Below are 14335 nucleotides of genomic sequence, written 5' to 3' on the forward strand. Positions count from 1 at the left end.
TGGTGGATCTCTGACACCCCAATTCAGACAATATTCAAGTAAGCTGGAGTACCTTCTGAAAGCAGAGTCACTTCTTTTTTCTAACGTTTCTAACAATTCAGGTAAATGAATAAACCAGAGAGTCAGAAAGAGAATGTAACAGCATGGAAAAAAAGAAAGCCAAAAGTAATCAGGAAAGAAGTCAAAAGGCAAAGTTAAGAGTGCTGATGTGCTTATTTATAAGGGAAAAGATGTTCCATTCTGTGTTGCCCCAGTACACGAACATAATGTCCCAATGCTATGAAAGTGAACGACAAAGGTCAAGGGCATTTAACTGCTCCAGGCCCCAGTGCTCTCATCTATAAAAAGGCGCTACAATCAGATGATCCAAAGTCCCCAAACTCTTAACATTCTGTGGCTAAACAAGAAAAAATAAATAGTAAGCAAGCAAAGAAAAAACTCAGAACACTGGCAGTTTTCTTCAGGTTGTAAAAGAAAATCTCAGGAAGATTCAGCACTTTGGTAAATAATTATCTGAGTAATTCATCTTGTCCCAGACTATTTCACAGGAGGTCACAAGAGGTCTCTTCCCGCTCCTCCTGGATCCGTGGATCTGTAATCTTTCAGCAACGCTGAACTTACTTGGCCGCAGCTCTTCTTGTCTTTTTCTTTTGTGAGGGTTCATCTTGGGGCGCCAGCTCTTCCCCCAACTCTTCATCCTCTCCGGCAACAGGTTCCTCTTCTATTTCCTCTGCCCCCAGCCCTCTGCCTTTTCTTCGCAGATCCTGGGTTGGTGCAACTTGCAGATCTGCTGGGTAATACTCATTGCTACAGTGGAAAGAGAGTAATATGAAACAGATGAAGCTAAATATCCTAAATGTTTATGACAGATGTATGTCCCCAGTTCACAGACTCACACACAGAAGAGACATCAGAGGCACATTAGTCAAGCATCTTCTACATTTAAACTCAGCCCCTCTTAAGTACCTAATTTGACAAGTCAATCACTGCAGAAGACAGCCACTTCATTGTTACACTGTTGAAAATATGTGAAATGTCTACTTTGGACTAAGCTGATATCAGCCTCCCTGTCTCTGGAACCACAACTTGGGGAGGAGGGGATAGGGGTAGATTATATTATAGTATTCAGTCCTCCAGGTATGACCTGGTAAGACAGGTGGGACTATCAATTCATTGCTTTTGAGGGAAGTCACAACATGACACAGACTCAGACTAAATGTCCAGGCAATGAAAATCAGGAAGGCTTTATATTTTGGCTCCTCTAAACTAAGCTTGTGCAGTTGGTATTCACATTTGTTCTTACTGAATTCCATCCTTTTAATTTTGGTCCATTGCTGTAGGTAACTAATGCTATCTTGAAGGCTATCATTCAGTGCATTAGTTTTGTGTCACTTTGGTTCATTCATCCAACAATTATTACTTTGTTGTCTGTTCTGTGCATGACACTGGGCTATAGATATAAGGAAACTGATCAGATAGACTTTAAAGTCCTCACTCAAAAATACACTGATAGGGACTTTCCTGGTGGCACAGTGGTTAAGAATCCGCCTGCCAATGCAGGGGACATGGGTTTGAAACCTGGTCCGGGAAGATCCCACATGCCACGGAGCAACTAAGCCCGTGTGCCACAACTACTGAGCCTGCACTCTAGAGCTCGTGAGCCACAACTAATGAGCCATTGTGCTACAACTACTGAAGCCTGTGTGCCTAGAGCCCATGCTCCACAACGAGAAGCCACCGCAATGAGAAGCCCGTGCACCACAACAAAGAAGAGCCCCCGTACGCAACAACTAAGACCCAATGCAGCCAAAAATAAATAAATAAATTTAAAAATACACTTATACAATACATATTTGAGGATAGCATCCTACCAGCACACCTGGAAGAAATACACTATAGGTTAATACACAACACTAAACCTAGAAGGCTGAGACCCTACCATACTCAACGCTGTACTCTTAGCTGGCAGGATCTTACCCTTAATAAATAAAAAATAAATGAATGAATGAAATGAGCAAAGTTGTCCTTTAAAAACTGCACCATTATCCATTTAAAAACGTGTGTACTATACTCTCAGCCCTCAATTAACCACATGACATATTAACCTTTACCTCCATGCACAGCATGTTCACTCATTCATTTATTACATAATTCATACAAAGCACTTATAAGAGTGTCTAACACACAGCAAGTACTATTAAATGTCACCTATCACTGAGATACTGTTGCAATTGTTAGTCATTCATTTCTGCTTCTGGTTTGGTTCTTCTCAGAGAATGTTTACAATGGATTCACAATTAGTCCTAATACCAAATTATATGAAACATATTTAGAAGTATAAATTTATAACCCCCCAAATTAAAAGCCCATAATATATTTCAAAGTCAGAATTAAAGGTGACCTTTGGGTTTTTCATTAGTTTGGATCATTTACAAAAGTATTAGTTATAGGTAATCAGTGCCAATTAATCTTCAACATTTTGTAAAAATTGTGTCTTTCCAGTCTTTAAGTTTCCTTAAACTCAGAGACTCACATCCTGTTACAGGCTCCACCCTCCATCCACACCTCACAGCACCTTGTGCTACTAGAGGAAGGTCTTTACATTAAGCTAAGGAGTAATTTATTTCTTTGGGGAAAAACTTGAAAAATTAACATGATAGGAACTTCATATCCTACTAACACCTTTAATACGGGCTTGCATAGGTACAGCCCCTTGCAATTCACAAAACAACTGATAAACACTACATGATCTTCAAAACAAGGCAAGGAAGCTGAACGTCACTGCTATTGTTTAGACATAAAGCCCAAAGACCTATGTGAAAAAAAGAGAAAATCATTACTCTTCCACCACCATATCTACTGACCTGTGTGCATCTTTGCTTGTAACCTTTCCCAGAATGAATTATCCATGCAAACCTCTTCACTTATGCACAGAATCCTGTCACCTCCTGCCTATTCAAAGGCAGGGCTCTCGCGATTTTATCCCCTCTCTTGCATTACCCATTGCCCCTCCCTTATGGATCATTCATGCTAGCATCGCCTACACACAGGCTGTTTAAGCTCAACGTCAACCCAGACAACAACGGCTCCCCTTCTGCTCCCACACCTCCTTCCACCTACGTCTACTTCCTTTTTTCAAGAACTGCCCACACTTGCAGTTTCCATTTTTCTTCTCCATCTTCTCTTAAGCCATTTTAATCAGAATGTCATCCCTATCAGGTCAACCAAAACAACTCTTGTTAAGGTCACTTCCAAAGCCAATGGTCAATACTTTTTTTTTTTTTGTAATCTATCATGACAAGTGAGGTTTATTCCAACGATACAAGAAAGGTTTAACTTTCTAAAGTCAATCAGTATAGTTACTTACATTAAGAGAATAAAGAAGAAAAAAGCATACAACTAACTTATTAGATACAGGAAAATAAGTGGAAAATTTTCTCACAAATTAATGAAAACCATTTTTTTTTATACAGCAGCTTATTAGTCATCAATTTTATACACATTAGTGTATACATGTCAATCCCAATGGCCCAATCCATCACACCACCACTCCCACCTGCCTGCGGCTTTCCCCCCTTGGTGTCCATACGTTTGTTCTCTACATCTGTGTCTCAATTTCTGCCCTGCAAACTGGTTCATCTATACCATTTTTCTAGTTTCCACATACATGCGTTAATATATGATATTCGTTTTTCTCTTTCTGACTTACTTCACTCTGTATGACAGTCTCTAGATCCATCCACGTCTCAACCAATGACCCAATTTCGTTCCTTTTTATGTCTGAGTAATATTCCATTGTATACATGTACCACATATTCTTTATCCATTCATCTGTCGATGGGCATTTAGGCTGCTTCCATGACCTGGCTATTGTAAATAGTGCTGCAATGAACATTGGGGTGCATGTGTCTTTTTGAATTATGGTTTTCTCTGGGTATATGCCCAGTAGTGGGATTGCTGGATCATATTGTAATTCAATTTTTAGTTTTTTAAGGAACCTCCATACTGTTCTCCATAGTGGCTGTATCAATTTACATTCCCACCAACAGTGCAAGAGGGTTCCCTTTTCTCCATACCCTATCCAGCATCTGTTGTTTGTAGATTTTCTGATGATGCCCATTCTAACTGGTGTCAGGTGATACCTCATTGTAGTTTTGATTTGCATTTCTCTAATAATTAGGGATGTTGCCCAGCTTTTCATGTGTTTCTTGGCCATCTGTAGGTCTTCTTTGGAGAAATGTCTATTTAGGTCTTCAGCCCATTTTTGGATTGGGTTGTTTGTTTTTTAATATTGAGCTGCATGAGCTGTTTATATATTTTGGAGATTAATCCTCTGTCCGTTGATTCATTTGCAAATATTTTCTCCCATTCTGAGGGTTGTCTCTTCGTCTTGTTTATGGTTTGCTTTGCTGTGCAAAAGCTTTTAAGTTTCATTAGGTCCCATTTGTTTATTTTTGTTTTTATTTCCATTACTCTAGGAGGTGTACCAAAAAAGATCTTGCTGTGATTATGTCAAAGAGTGTTCTTCCTATGTTTTCCTCTAAGAGTTTTATAGTATCCAGTCTTAATTTAGGTCTCTAATCCATTTTGAGTTTATTTTTGTGTATGGTGTTAGGGAGTGTTCTAATTTCATTCTTTTACATGTAGCTGTCCAGTTTTTCCCAGCACCACTTATTGAAGAGACCATCTTTTCTCCATTGTATATCCTTGCCTCCTTTGTCATAGATTAGTTGACCATAGGTGCGTGGGTTTACCTCGGGGCTTTCTACCTTGTTCCATTGATCTATGTTTCTGTTTTTGTGCCAGTACCATATTGTCTTGATTACTGTAGCTTTGTAGTATAGTCTGAAGACAGGGAGTCTGATTCCTCCAGCTCTGTTTTTTTCCCTCAAGATTGCTTTGGCTATTCGGGGTCTTTTGTGTCTCCAAACAAATTTTAAGAGTTTTTGTTCTAGTTCCGTAAAAAATGCCATTGGTAATTTGATAGGGATTGCATTGAATCTGTAGATTGCTTTGGGTAGTATATTCATTTTCACAATATTGATTCTTCCAATCCAACAACATGGTATATCTCTCCATCTGTGGGTATCATCTTTAATTTCTTTCATCAGTGTCTTATAGTTTTCTGCATACAGGTCTTTTGTCTCCCTAGGTAGGTTTATTCCTAGGTATTTTATTCTTTTTGTTGCAATGGTAAATGGGAGTGTTTCATTAATTTCTCTTTCAGATTTTTCATCATTAGTGTATAGGAATGCAAGAGATTTCTGTGTATTAATTTTGTACCCTGCAACTTTACCTAATTCATTGATTAGCTCTAGTAGTATTCTGGTGGCATCTTTAGGATTCTCTATGTATAGTATCATGTCATCTCCAAACAGTGACAGTTTTACTTCTTCTTTTCCAATTTGTATTCTTTTATTTCTTTTTCTTCTCTGATTGCTGTGGCTAGGACTTCCAAAACTATGTTGAATAATAGTGGTGAGAGTGGACATCCTTGTTTCGTTCCTGCTCTTAGAGGAAATGCTTTCAGTTTTTCACCATTGAGAATGATGTTTGCTGTGGGTTTGTCATATATGGCCTTTATTATGTTCAGGTAGGTTCCCTCTATGCGCACTTTCTGGAGAGTTTTTACCATAAATTGGTGTTGATTTTTGTCAAAAGCTTTTTCTGCATCTACTGAGATGATCATATGGTTTTTCTTCTTCAATTTGTTAATATGGTGTATCACATTGATTGATTTGCATATATTGAAGAATCCTTGCATCCCTGGGATAAATCCCACTTGATCATGGTGTATGATCCTTTTATATATGTTGTTGGATTCTGTTTGCTACTATTTTGTTGAGGATTTTTGAATCTATATTCATCAGTGATATTGGTCTGTAATTTTCTTTTTTTGTAGTATCTTTGTCTGGTTTTGGTATCAGGGTGATGGTAGCCTCATAGAATGAGTTTGGGAGTGTTCCTTCCTCTGCACTTTTTTGGAAGAGTTTGAGAAGGATGGGTGTTAGCTCTTCTCTAAATGTTTGATAGAATTCACCTGTGAAGCCATCTGGTCCTGGACTTTTGTTTGTTGGAAGATTTTTTTCTTTTTTTTTTTTGTGGTACGCGGGCCTCTCACTGTTGTGGCCTCTCCCGTTGCGAAACACAGGCTCCTGCCACGCAGGCTCAGTGGCCATGGCTCACAGGCCCAGCCGCTCCGCAGCATGTGGAATCTTCCCGGACCAGGGCACGAAGCTGTGTCCCCTGCATCAGCAGGCGGACTCTCAACCACTGCGCTACCAGGGAAGCCCTGTTGGAAGATTTTTAATCACAGTTTCAATTTCATTACTTGTTATTGTTCTGTTCATATTTTCTATTTCTTCCTGGTTCAGTCTTGGAAGTTTATACCTTTCTAAGAACATGTCCATTTCTTCCAGGTTGTCCATTTTATTGGCATAGAGTTGCCTGTAGTAGTCTCTTAGGATGCTTTGTATTTCTGCGGTGTCTGTTGTAACTTCTCCTTTTTCATTTCTAATTTTATTGAGTCCTCTCCCTCTTTTTCTTGATGAGTCTGGCTAATGGTTTATCAATTTTGTGTATCTTCTCAAAGAACCAGCTTTTAGTTTTATTGATCTTTCCTATTGTTTTCTTTGTTTGTATTTCATTTATTCCTGCTCTGATGTTTATTTCTTTCCTTCTGCTAACTTTGGGTTTTGTTTGTTCTCCCTTCTCTAGTTTCTTTAGGTGTAACGTTAGATTGCTTATTTGAGATTGCTCTTGTTTCTTAAGGTAAGCTTGTATTGCTATAAACTTCCCTCTTAGAACTGCTTTTGCTGCATCACATAGGTTTTGGATTGTCTGTCGTGTTTTCACTGACATTTCTCTCTAGGTATTTTTTGATTTCCTCTTTGATTTCTTCAGTGATCTCTTGGTTATTTAGTAACGTAGTGTTTAGCCTCCATGTATTTGTGTTTTTTATGTTTTTTCCCCTTTAATTGGTTTCTAATCTCATAGCACTGTGGTCAGAAAAGATGCTTGATATGAATTCAACTTTCTTAAAGTTACTGAAGCTTGATGTGTGACGCAAGATGTGATCTATCCTGGAGAATGTTCCATGCACACTTGAGAAGAAAGTGTAATCTGCTGTTTTTGGATGGAATGTCCTATAAATATCAATTAAATCTATCTGGTCTACTGTGTCATTTAAAGCTTGTGTTTCCTTATTAATCTGTCCATTGGTGTAAGTGAGGTGATAAAGTCCCCCACTATTATTGTGTTACTGTCGATTTCCTCTTTTATAGCTGTTAGCAGTTGCCTCATGTATTGAGGTGCTCCTATGTTGGGTGCATATATATTTATAATTGTTATATCTTCTTCTTGGATTGATCCCTTCATCGTTATGTAGTGTCCTTCCTTGTCTCTTGTAACATTCTTTATTTTAAAGTCTATTTTATGTGATATGAGTATAGCTACTCCAGCTTTCTTTTGATTTCCATTTGCATCGAATATCTTGTTCCATCCCTTCACTTTCAGCCTGCATGTATCCCTAGGTCTGAAGTGGGTGACTTGTAGACAGCATATATATGGGTCTTGTTCTTGTATCCATTCAGGAAGCCTGTGTCTTTTGGTTGGAGCATTTGATCCATTCACGTTTAAGGTAATTATCGATATGTATGTTCCTATGACTATTTTCTTAATTGTTTTGGGTTTGTATTTGTAGGTCCTTTTCTTCTCTCGTGTTTCCCACTTAGAGAAGTTCCTTTAGCATTTGTTGTAGAGGTGGTTTGGTGGAGCTGAACTGTCTTAGCTTTTGCTTGTCTGTAAAGCTTTTGATATCTCCATTGAATATTAATGAGATCCTTGCGGGGTAGAGTAATCTTGGTTGTAGGTTCTTCCCTTTCATCACTTTAAGTATATCATGCCACTCCCTTCTGGTTTGTAGAGTTTCTGCTGAGAAATTAGCTGTCAACCTTATGGGAGTTCCCTTGTATGTTATTTGTCGTTTTTCCCTTGCTGCTTTCAGTAATTTTTCTTTGTCTTTAATTTTTGTCAATTTGATTACTATGTGTCTTGGTGTGTTTCTCCTTGGGTTTATCCTGTATGGGACTTGCTGTGTTTCCTGGACTTGGGTGGCTATTTCCTTTCCCACGTTAGGCAAGTTTTCAACTATAATCTCTTCAAATATTTTCTCTGGTCCTGTCTCTCTCTCTCTCTCCTTCTGGGACCCCTATAGTGAGAATGTTGTTGTGTTTAATGTTGTCCCAGAGGTCTCTTAGGCTGTCTTCATTTCTTTTCATTCTTTTCTCTTTATTCTGTTCCACAGCAGTGAATTCCACCATTCTGTCTTCCAGGTCACTTATCCATTCTTCTGCCTCAGTTATTCTGCTATTGATTCCTTCTAGTGTAGTTTTCATTTCAGTTATTGTATTGGTCATCTCTGTTTGTTTGTTCTTTAATTCTTCTAGGTCTTTGTTAAACATTTCTTGCATCTTCTCGATCTTTGCCTCCATTGTTTTTCCAAGGTCCTGGATCATCTTCACTATCATTATTCTGAATTCTTTTTCTGGAAGGTTGCCTATCTCTACTTCATTTAGTTTTTTTTCTGGGGTTTTATCTTGTTCCTTCATCTGGCACATAGCCCTCTGCCTTTTCATCTTGTCTATCTTTCTCTGTCGGTTAATTCTCATTCTTCATCTGACTGATGTCTTAGACACATTTGATTCCACTGTTTAGTCCCTCCTTGAAATACTTCCTTCAAGGGATATTAAGTGGTCTTGGTTCTTCTATCACTCTTTCCTGGCATCCTTGGCTGATTCCTTTATCTTCCAACCTCTGAATATTGCTGTTAGTCCTTGGAAATTTTCCCTCTCTACATTTAAACCCCCAGGTGTGACTTCATTCCCTGTCTCATAATTTTAAAAACCATCCATATACTGATGAGTCTGAAATTTACTATCTTTAAACCAAACCTTTCCCCTGAACTTTAAACTCTACACTCAACTGCCTACTTGAGATCTGTGCCTAGATGTCTATTCAGCATCCTAAACTTAACATGTCTTTAAATAATGAACTCTTGATCTTCCTCACAAGTCAGCAAACTTCTGCATTTCTGTCAATCTCAGTAAATGGTAACTCTGTTCTTCCAGTTGCTCAGGCCAAAACCTTACAGACATCTTTGATTCCTCCCCTTCCTCCTTCGTGCACCCCCCAAACCCTCATCCCACGAGTGATCTGTTGGTAAGTCCCACAGGCTAATCTAGTTGCAATTCTTCAAAAATATATCTTTTTGAATGGAAATCCTTCAAAAGTTGTCAAGGATTCAACTACCTCTCATCATCTATACTATTCCCACCTTGGTCACCATCACTTCTTGCCCAGATTTTTGCAGTCTCCTCCCAACTCTACTCTGCAGTCCCTCTGCTCTCACCACTGCTGTCCCACAGTCCATTCTCAACATGGCAGCCAGAAAAATCCTCAAGAAAACTTAAGTCATGTCATCCTTCTGCTTAAACCTCCCAATGGCTTTCCATTTCACTGACAGTAAAAAACTTAAAGGCCCTACACATATTCAGTCTCCTGTTAAATTTTTGCCCTCACCTCCAACTACTTTCTTCCTGGATCACCCTGCTGTAGCCACGAGACTCCCTAGCTGTTCCTTGAACTAGCCTGACTGGCTGTGGTCTGTAGCCTGCCTAACCTAACCCTACAGCATTTTCCCATGTAATGAAATGTTTCCAGAAAACATAACTTTTATTGATTGACTAGTACTGTTCTATATACCGCATCCCTTATCTTTAGAGTTTTAAAGCAATCTGACTCTCACACAGCATACCTAATCAAAATAAAACAGTGCTCCAGAAAGTTCTTGTTATTCTTTGACAGCACATTCCTCGGCATCATGGGAAACAGTCAAGGGGTTCAAAACAGAGTGGCTGAGGTTGAGTTAACTGGAAAGTAATTTTAGGCCCCAGGCAGGCAAGAAAACAACAATAGGGCAAGAAATAACAAGGCCACTGTACACTGATCTAACTCGGTATGGCCTTTCTTACTTTGAAATCTGCAATTTTTTATTAATAGCGTTTGTGGGCTGGTTAAATTTTGGTTTATGTAAGATTAAGTGGTAAACAAAAGTTGTTTAGTTGTTATCTGATGGAGCCAGTGCTTTAGAGAGGTGCCAATGATTTGAAAAGATGACAGATTTAAGAAAAGAACTCAGCCAATCTGGGAATTTAATACTTTGCACCATCTCTTCCTCACACCCTACCAGAGACATATTCCTAGGCAAGAACACTTACTTGATAAATCTCAAGAAAAGCGGGGAAAGCTCCCTGGACCGTGGCTCTACCCTTTCTGGGAATTTTGCCAGAGCTCGCCAGAGCAAAAACCGAAAATTGGTATGGTCCAGTCTTTCCTGAAGGTCAGTTTTCAATGTGAACTGCTCATGATAAAGAGTTCCAACGTTTCCTTCCTGAGTCTGCTCCCAACTTGCATCTCCAATGGACCTCTCCTCATCTCTTGTGTCATTTTGCAGCTCTTTCTCTGAAAGAAAAAAGGTCATCATAACCACTAGAGAAATGTTAACAACTACCCTATGTGTTTCTGCCAGTAACGGCATTCCTTTCTCTAGTAATACAAGCAAATGATAACAGTATCCAAAGGTTATCAAAGATAATACATTTCTCATTTCTGCTTTCCAATTTTAAGTGCAAGTAAGCAATAGAAATTAAATAGTTAAACAACCATTTCCTCCCGCAGCCCCCTCCTTTATATCCCTTTACATACCAGCATGTGTAGCTGCTTTTTCTAGATGTTCATAGTAGACTTTCCAAAATTGCTTATTTTCCATTTCACGTGCATGAGAACTGAGAGTAAAGATCATAAAATAAAACCCGTGGTATGGACCCTATTTTGAGATATCTCATACGAAAAAATGTGAAAGGATATAACTAAAATACTAATTAAGTTATCCCTGAATGTGGGGTCATAAACAACTTTTGTACTTTATTTTTCAAAATGCCTGTTCTGCTAAGGTCTAATATTTAGGGGTTTGAGAGGCCACACATAATATATTTCCAATCTGACAAAAAGCCAGAGTAGGCCCTCTGAAGACAAATGCCTGCAGAAGGACAGATTTCTATAAATGAGGCACAACATATGTATTTTTTATGTGATTATGAACGTCCTTTTTAGAGCTAAAGGGTTTTGGATACTAGACAGCAAGGGTTTTAAATTAAATTTTTAAATTAAAGTTTGGCTCAATGACTCAATATATATAAATAAAAGCATACAATTATTATACAGTACTTATTACTGTAAAAAAAATTCAATAATACAGGTGTATAATATAAAGTAAAAAGAGAAAGTTCTCCAAAGTTATTTCAAAGTACAGAGAAACATATACAAAACAACTGAATTGTCAAAAACTTGGTATCAGATAGAATAAGTAATGTTTACTTTTTCTTCACCTTGTCCCACAAAGGCTTTAAGGTAGCTATAAATACCATACACACCCATTCACTTAAATCCCACCCCAGAGTATAATACTGGCTCCATCATCATTCTGCAGTAGTGAAAGCACAACAGCTTCATCCATTTCACCCAGGCTTACCTTATGAGTTCAATAACAGGATCCCAGAGAGCACTGAAGTTAACATATAACATGCCTAACAGATAACGAAGTGGCACCTGCAAGCATAGGAAATTAGTTTAGATCAGCACCAAAATGCAAGGATCCGGACTTGGACAACCTGAGGTTTGGAAAGAAGCTTCTGTTTTAAGAAAAAACTTGCAGGTGCCAATCCAAAATTCAGGTACAGTAATTTTCCTCCTCTTCCCAAAATGTCACTCACTATTTAACAGAGAAGAATCACTTAAGAAAACATAGTATTCAAACTCACTCCAGATGTTCACAAATAAAGGATATATTTGAATAAACAGATTTGACTCATGATTAAATTCATTCCTAACAAATACTGCCATCACCTGACAAGACAAAACTTGAACGGTAATCAGTAAAGCACAGGTGCCAAAGAACCCAGCAAAGCACTATGTGAATGGCAGCTGAGGCTTTATAAGCAGGTGTGTGAGTTCTCAAAACTAGGCATTAAAAGATTTCAGTTCAGAGGGTCTGAAGTTTTTCACAGTTGCCTTTTGGAATGACAGTCACTGTTACTAGCATCCCCGTGCACTCAGGAAACATCATGTAAAGTGGTAGTTCTATTATTATTTGGGGGTGGGGTGCTTGTGTCTACCTTAGCAGCAGAGTCCCTTTCCAAATGGAACATAACACAGGACGCTAATATACAGAACAGGTTAAGAACAGAACTGCTCTGCTTGAAAGGGGAATGCCTCCACTTGGCCTTCTTCCCAAAGGGATAGTGATGTATCATCAAGGGTCATGGATGGAAAATCCCTGATACAAAAGGTAGGGCTGACGTCCTGCAGCAGTGAACAAATCTGGAGAAGAGTATCAGGCTGTCAACTTGACCCTGTTCCTCCTGCTGCCACCTACTACCTACCCTCACATACTACGCCCATACTCAGGAGAAGGGAGGATAGTAAATTATTTCTACTGTTGAAAAGGCTGTAGAGCCATTTAACTCAAAGCATTGAACAGAACTGGGTATTTACTTAGTTTTAAATTCTTTTTTTAATAATTCTTGCTTTTAAAAATTCTTTCTCTCTCTCTCTTTTTTTAAATTTTTTGGTGGCTATTTAGTATGCTTCTCTTTTCTCAAATGCCAGCTAAACAGATCTTAAAGTATAAACTGTGTTAAAAAAAAAAAAACCCCAAACACTGTTTTTACCTCCTGTAATGGCCCATCAGGGACTGCAGTCTGTACCACATCATGTCTTAGTTTTCTCAAATGAAGAAGCTTCTCTCTGTAATCATTCACAGTTGCTGGCACAAGTTCTGCCTGGCGTAATATAGCAAAGACAGACTGACGCTCTGAGAGCTCGTCATCCTGAACAACCAGAGGAAACCAGGAGGCAGGTCAGGATTTTGATTTTCCAAAAGAACATTAAATGTGAACAGAAGTCTAAAACAGAAAAACTGGCATATGTTAATGTTTTAAATTAAATAAGCAACACATTTTTTGAGTAAATGATTCATTCTTCCTCACATCATTTACTTTTTGGTAGATAATTTAGGTTTAGTGTCTAGCAGAGACATGACAAGTAAAAAACAGGAAAGTAATTCTCAAAATCACTCAAGTTGACTGGCAATATTTTTTGAAATAAAGAAAATGTACATATACTTTCACTGTAAAATTCTACTTCTAAGTAGAAGTAATTTCTACTTCTGGAAGTAGTCATTTGCATTATTGACATGTTTCCCTGAACAAAGGTATCTGTGTAAGGATGTTCACGGCAGTATTACTAGAAATGCTGCAAAACTACCAACAACCCACCTAAGCATCCATCAAGAGGGAACTGGTTAAATACAATATTTTAAACTGTGGGGCACTATTCAAACTTCAAAAGAAATGAGGTAGGGCTAGAGGTACGGATATGGAAAAACTTGCATGACACCATTTGTTTAAATTATGTGTGTATATACAAAATGTCTGAAAGAATAGTCACCAACTAACTATGGATTTTCAGTGGTGGCCTTGCTGAGGGGATGGGAATAAGAATGGCAAAAAGGTTTTTTCAAACTTCGTGATAGATATTTACACGGTATTTGAATTTTTTGCAAAATTATCATTTTGGGAAACAATATGTCAAGTTACATTTTTTAAAAGTTACCCAAAATGAACCATTAAAATACCTCCATTAATTCCGGAAGCCGAACCTCAAAGTGGTTTAGGATCCTTATTGTCAAAAGCCGAATCTAGAAAAATTAAAAGGCATGTTTCAAACTCCAACGTTTAAACATAAGAAACTGATTAAGAGTCAGTGAGACCTAAGTTTCATGGAATTATGAAAGATATACCACTTGTCAGAGTAATACATGTTTATTCTATTCCTTATTTCATATTCAACACCAACCAACACCTTATTCAAATGGTACTTGGAACAATTAATGACCAGACTAGACTGAGAAGATAAGGTTGCTCATAAAACGGTGCTGCTTCTTTAAACTATAACACTATAGGCATCTCTGTAAATAAGCGCAAAGAATCCGATTAAGCTTACAATTCCACTGAAATTAATGATTTTTATTTCTAAATAACATGTTCAGGTATTTCTATACACCTGAATGAGCAGCAGAATCACCTACAGAGCTTTGAAAAATCATGCAGATATGTCACTTCCACCCTATGCCTGCAGAATCAGAATTTGGGGGTGTTGGGACCCAGAATTTATATTTTTAGTAAGCGCCCCAATTAATCCTGCTGCAACCAGTTTG

At 38.2% G+C, this 14335-nt stretch overlaps 1 protein-coding gene across 1 annotated transcript in view; it reads right to left on the reverse strand.

Moving 5' to 3' along the window:
• Positions 1-14335, reverse strand: part of UTP20 (UTP20 small subunit processome component) — a 94203-nt gene that overhangs the window by 55278 nt on the left and 24590 nt on the right. Inside the window, 6 exon segments of the mRNA XM_065888442.1 lie at positions 622-807; positions 10278-10521; positions 10765-10844; positions 11591-11667; positions 12789-12947; positions 13754-13816. Coding sequence (XP_065744514.1) covers positions 622-807; positions 10278-10521; positions 10765-10844; positions 11591-11667; positions 12789-12947; positions 13754-13816 — 809 coding nt within the window.

Source organism: Phocoena phocoena, chromosome 11, assembly GCF_963924675.1.
Source record: "Phocoena phocoena chromosome 11, mPhoPho1.1, whole genome shotgun sequence".
Classification (NCBI taxonomy): Eukaryota; Metazoa; Chordata; class Mammalia; order Artiodactyla; family Phocoenidae; genus Phocoena; species Phocoena phocoena.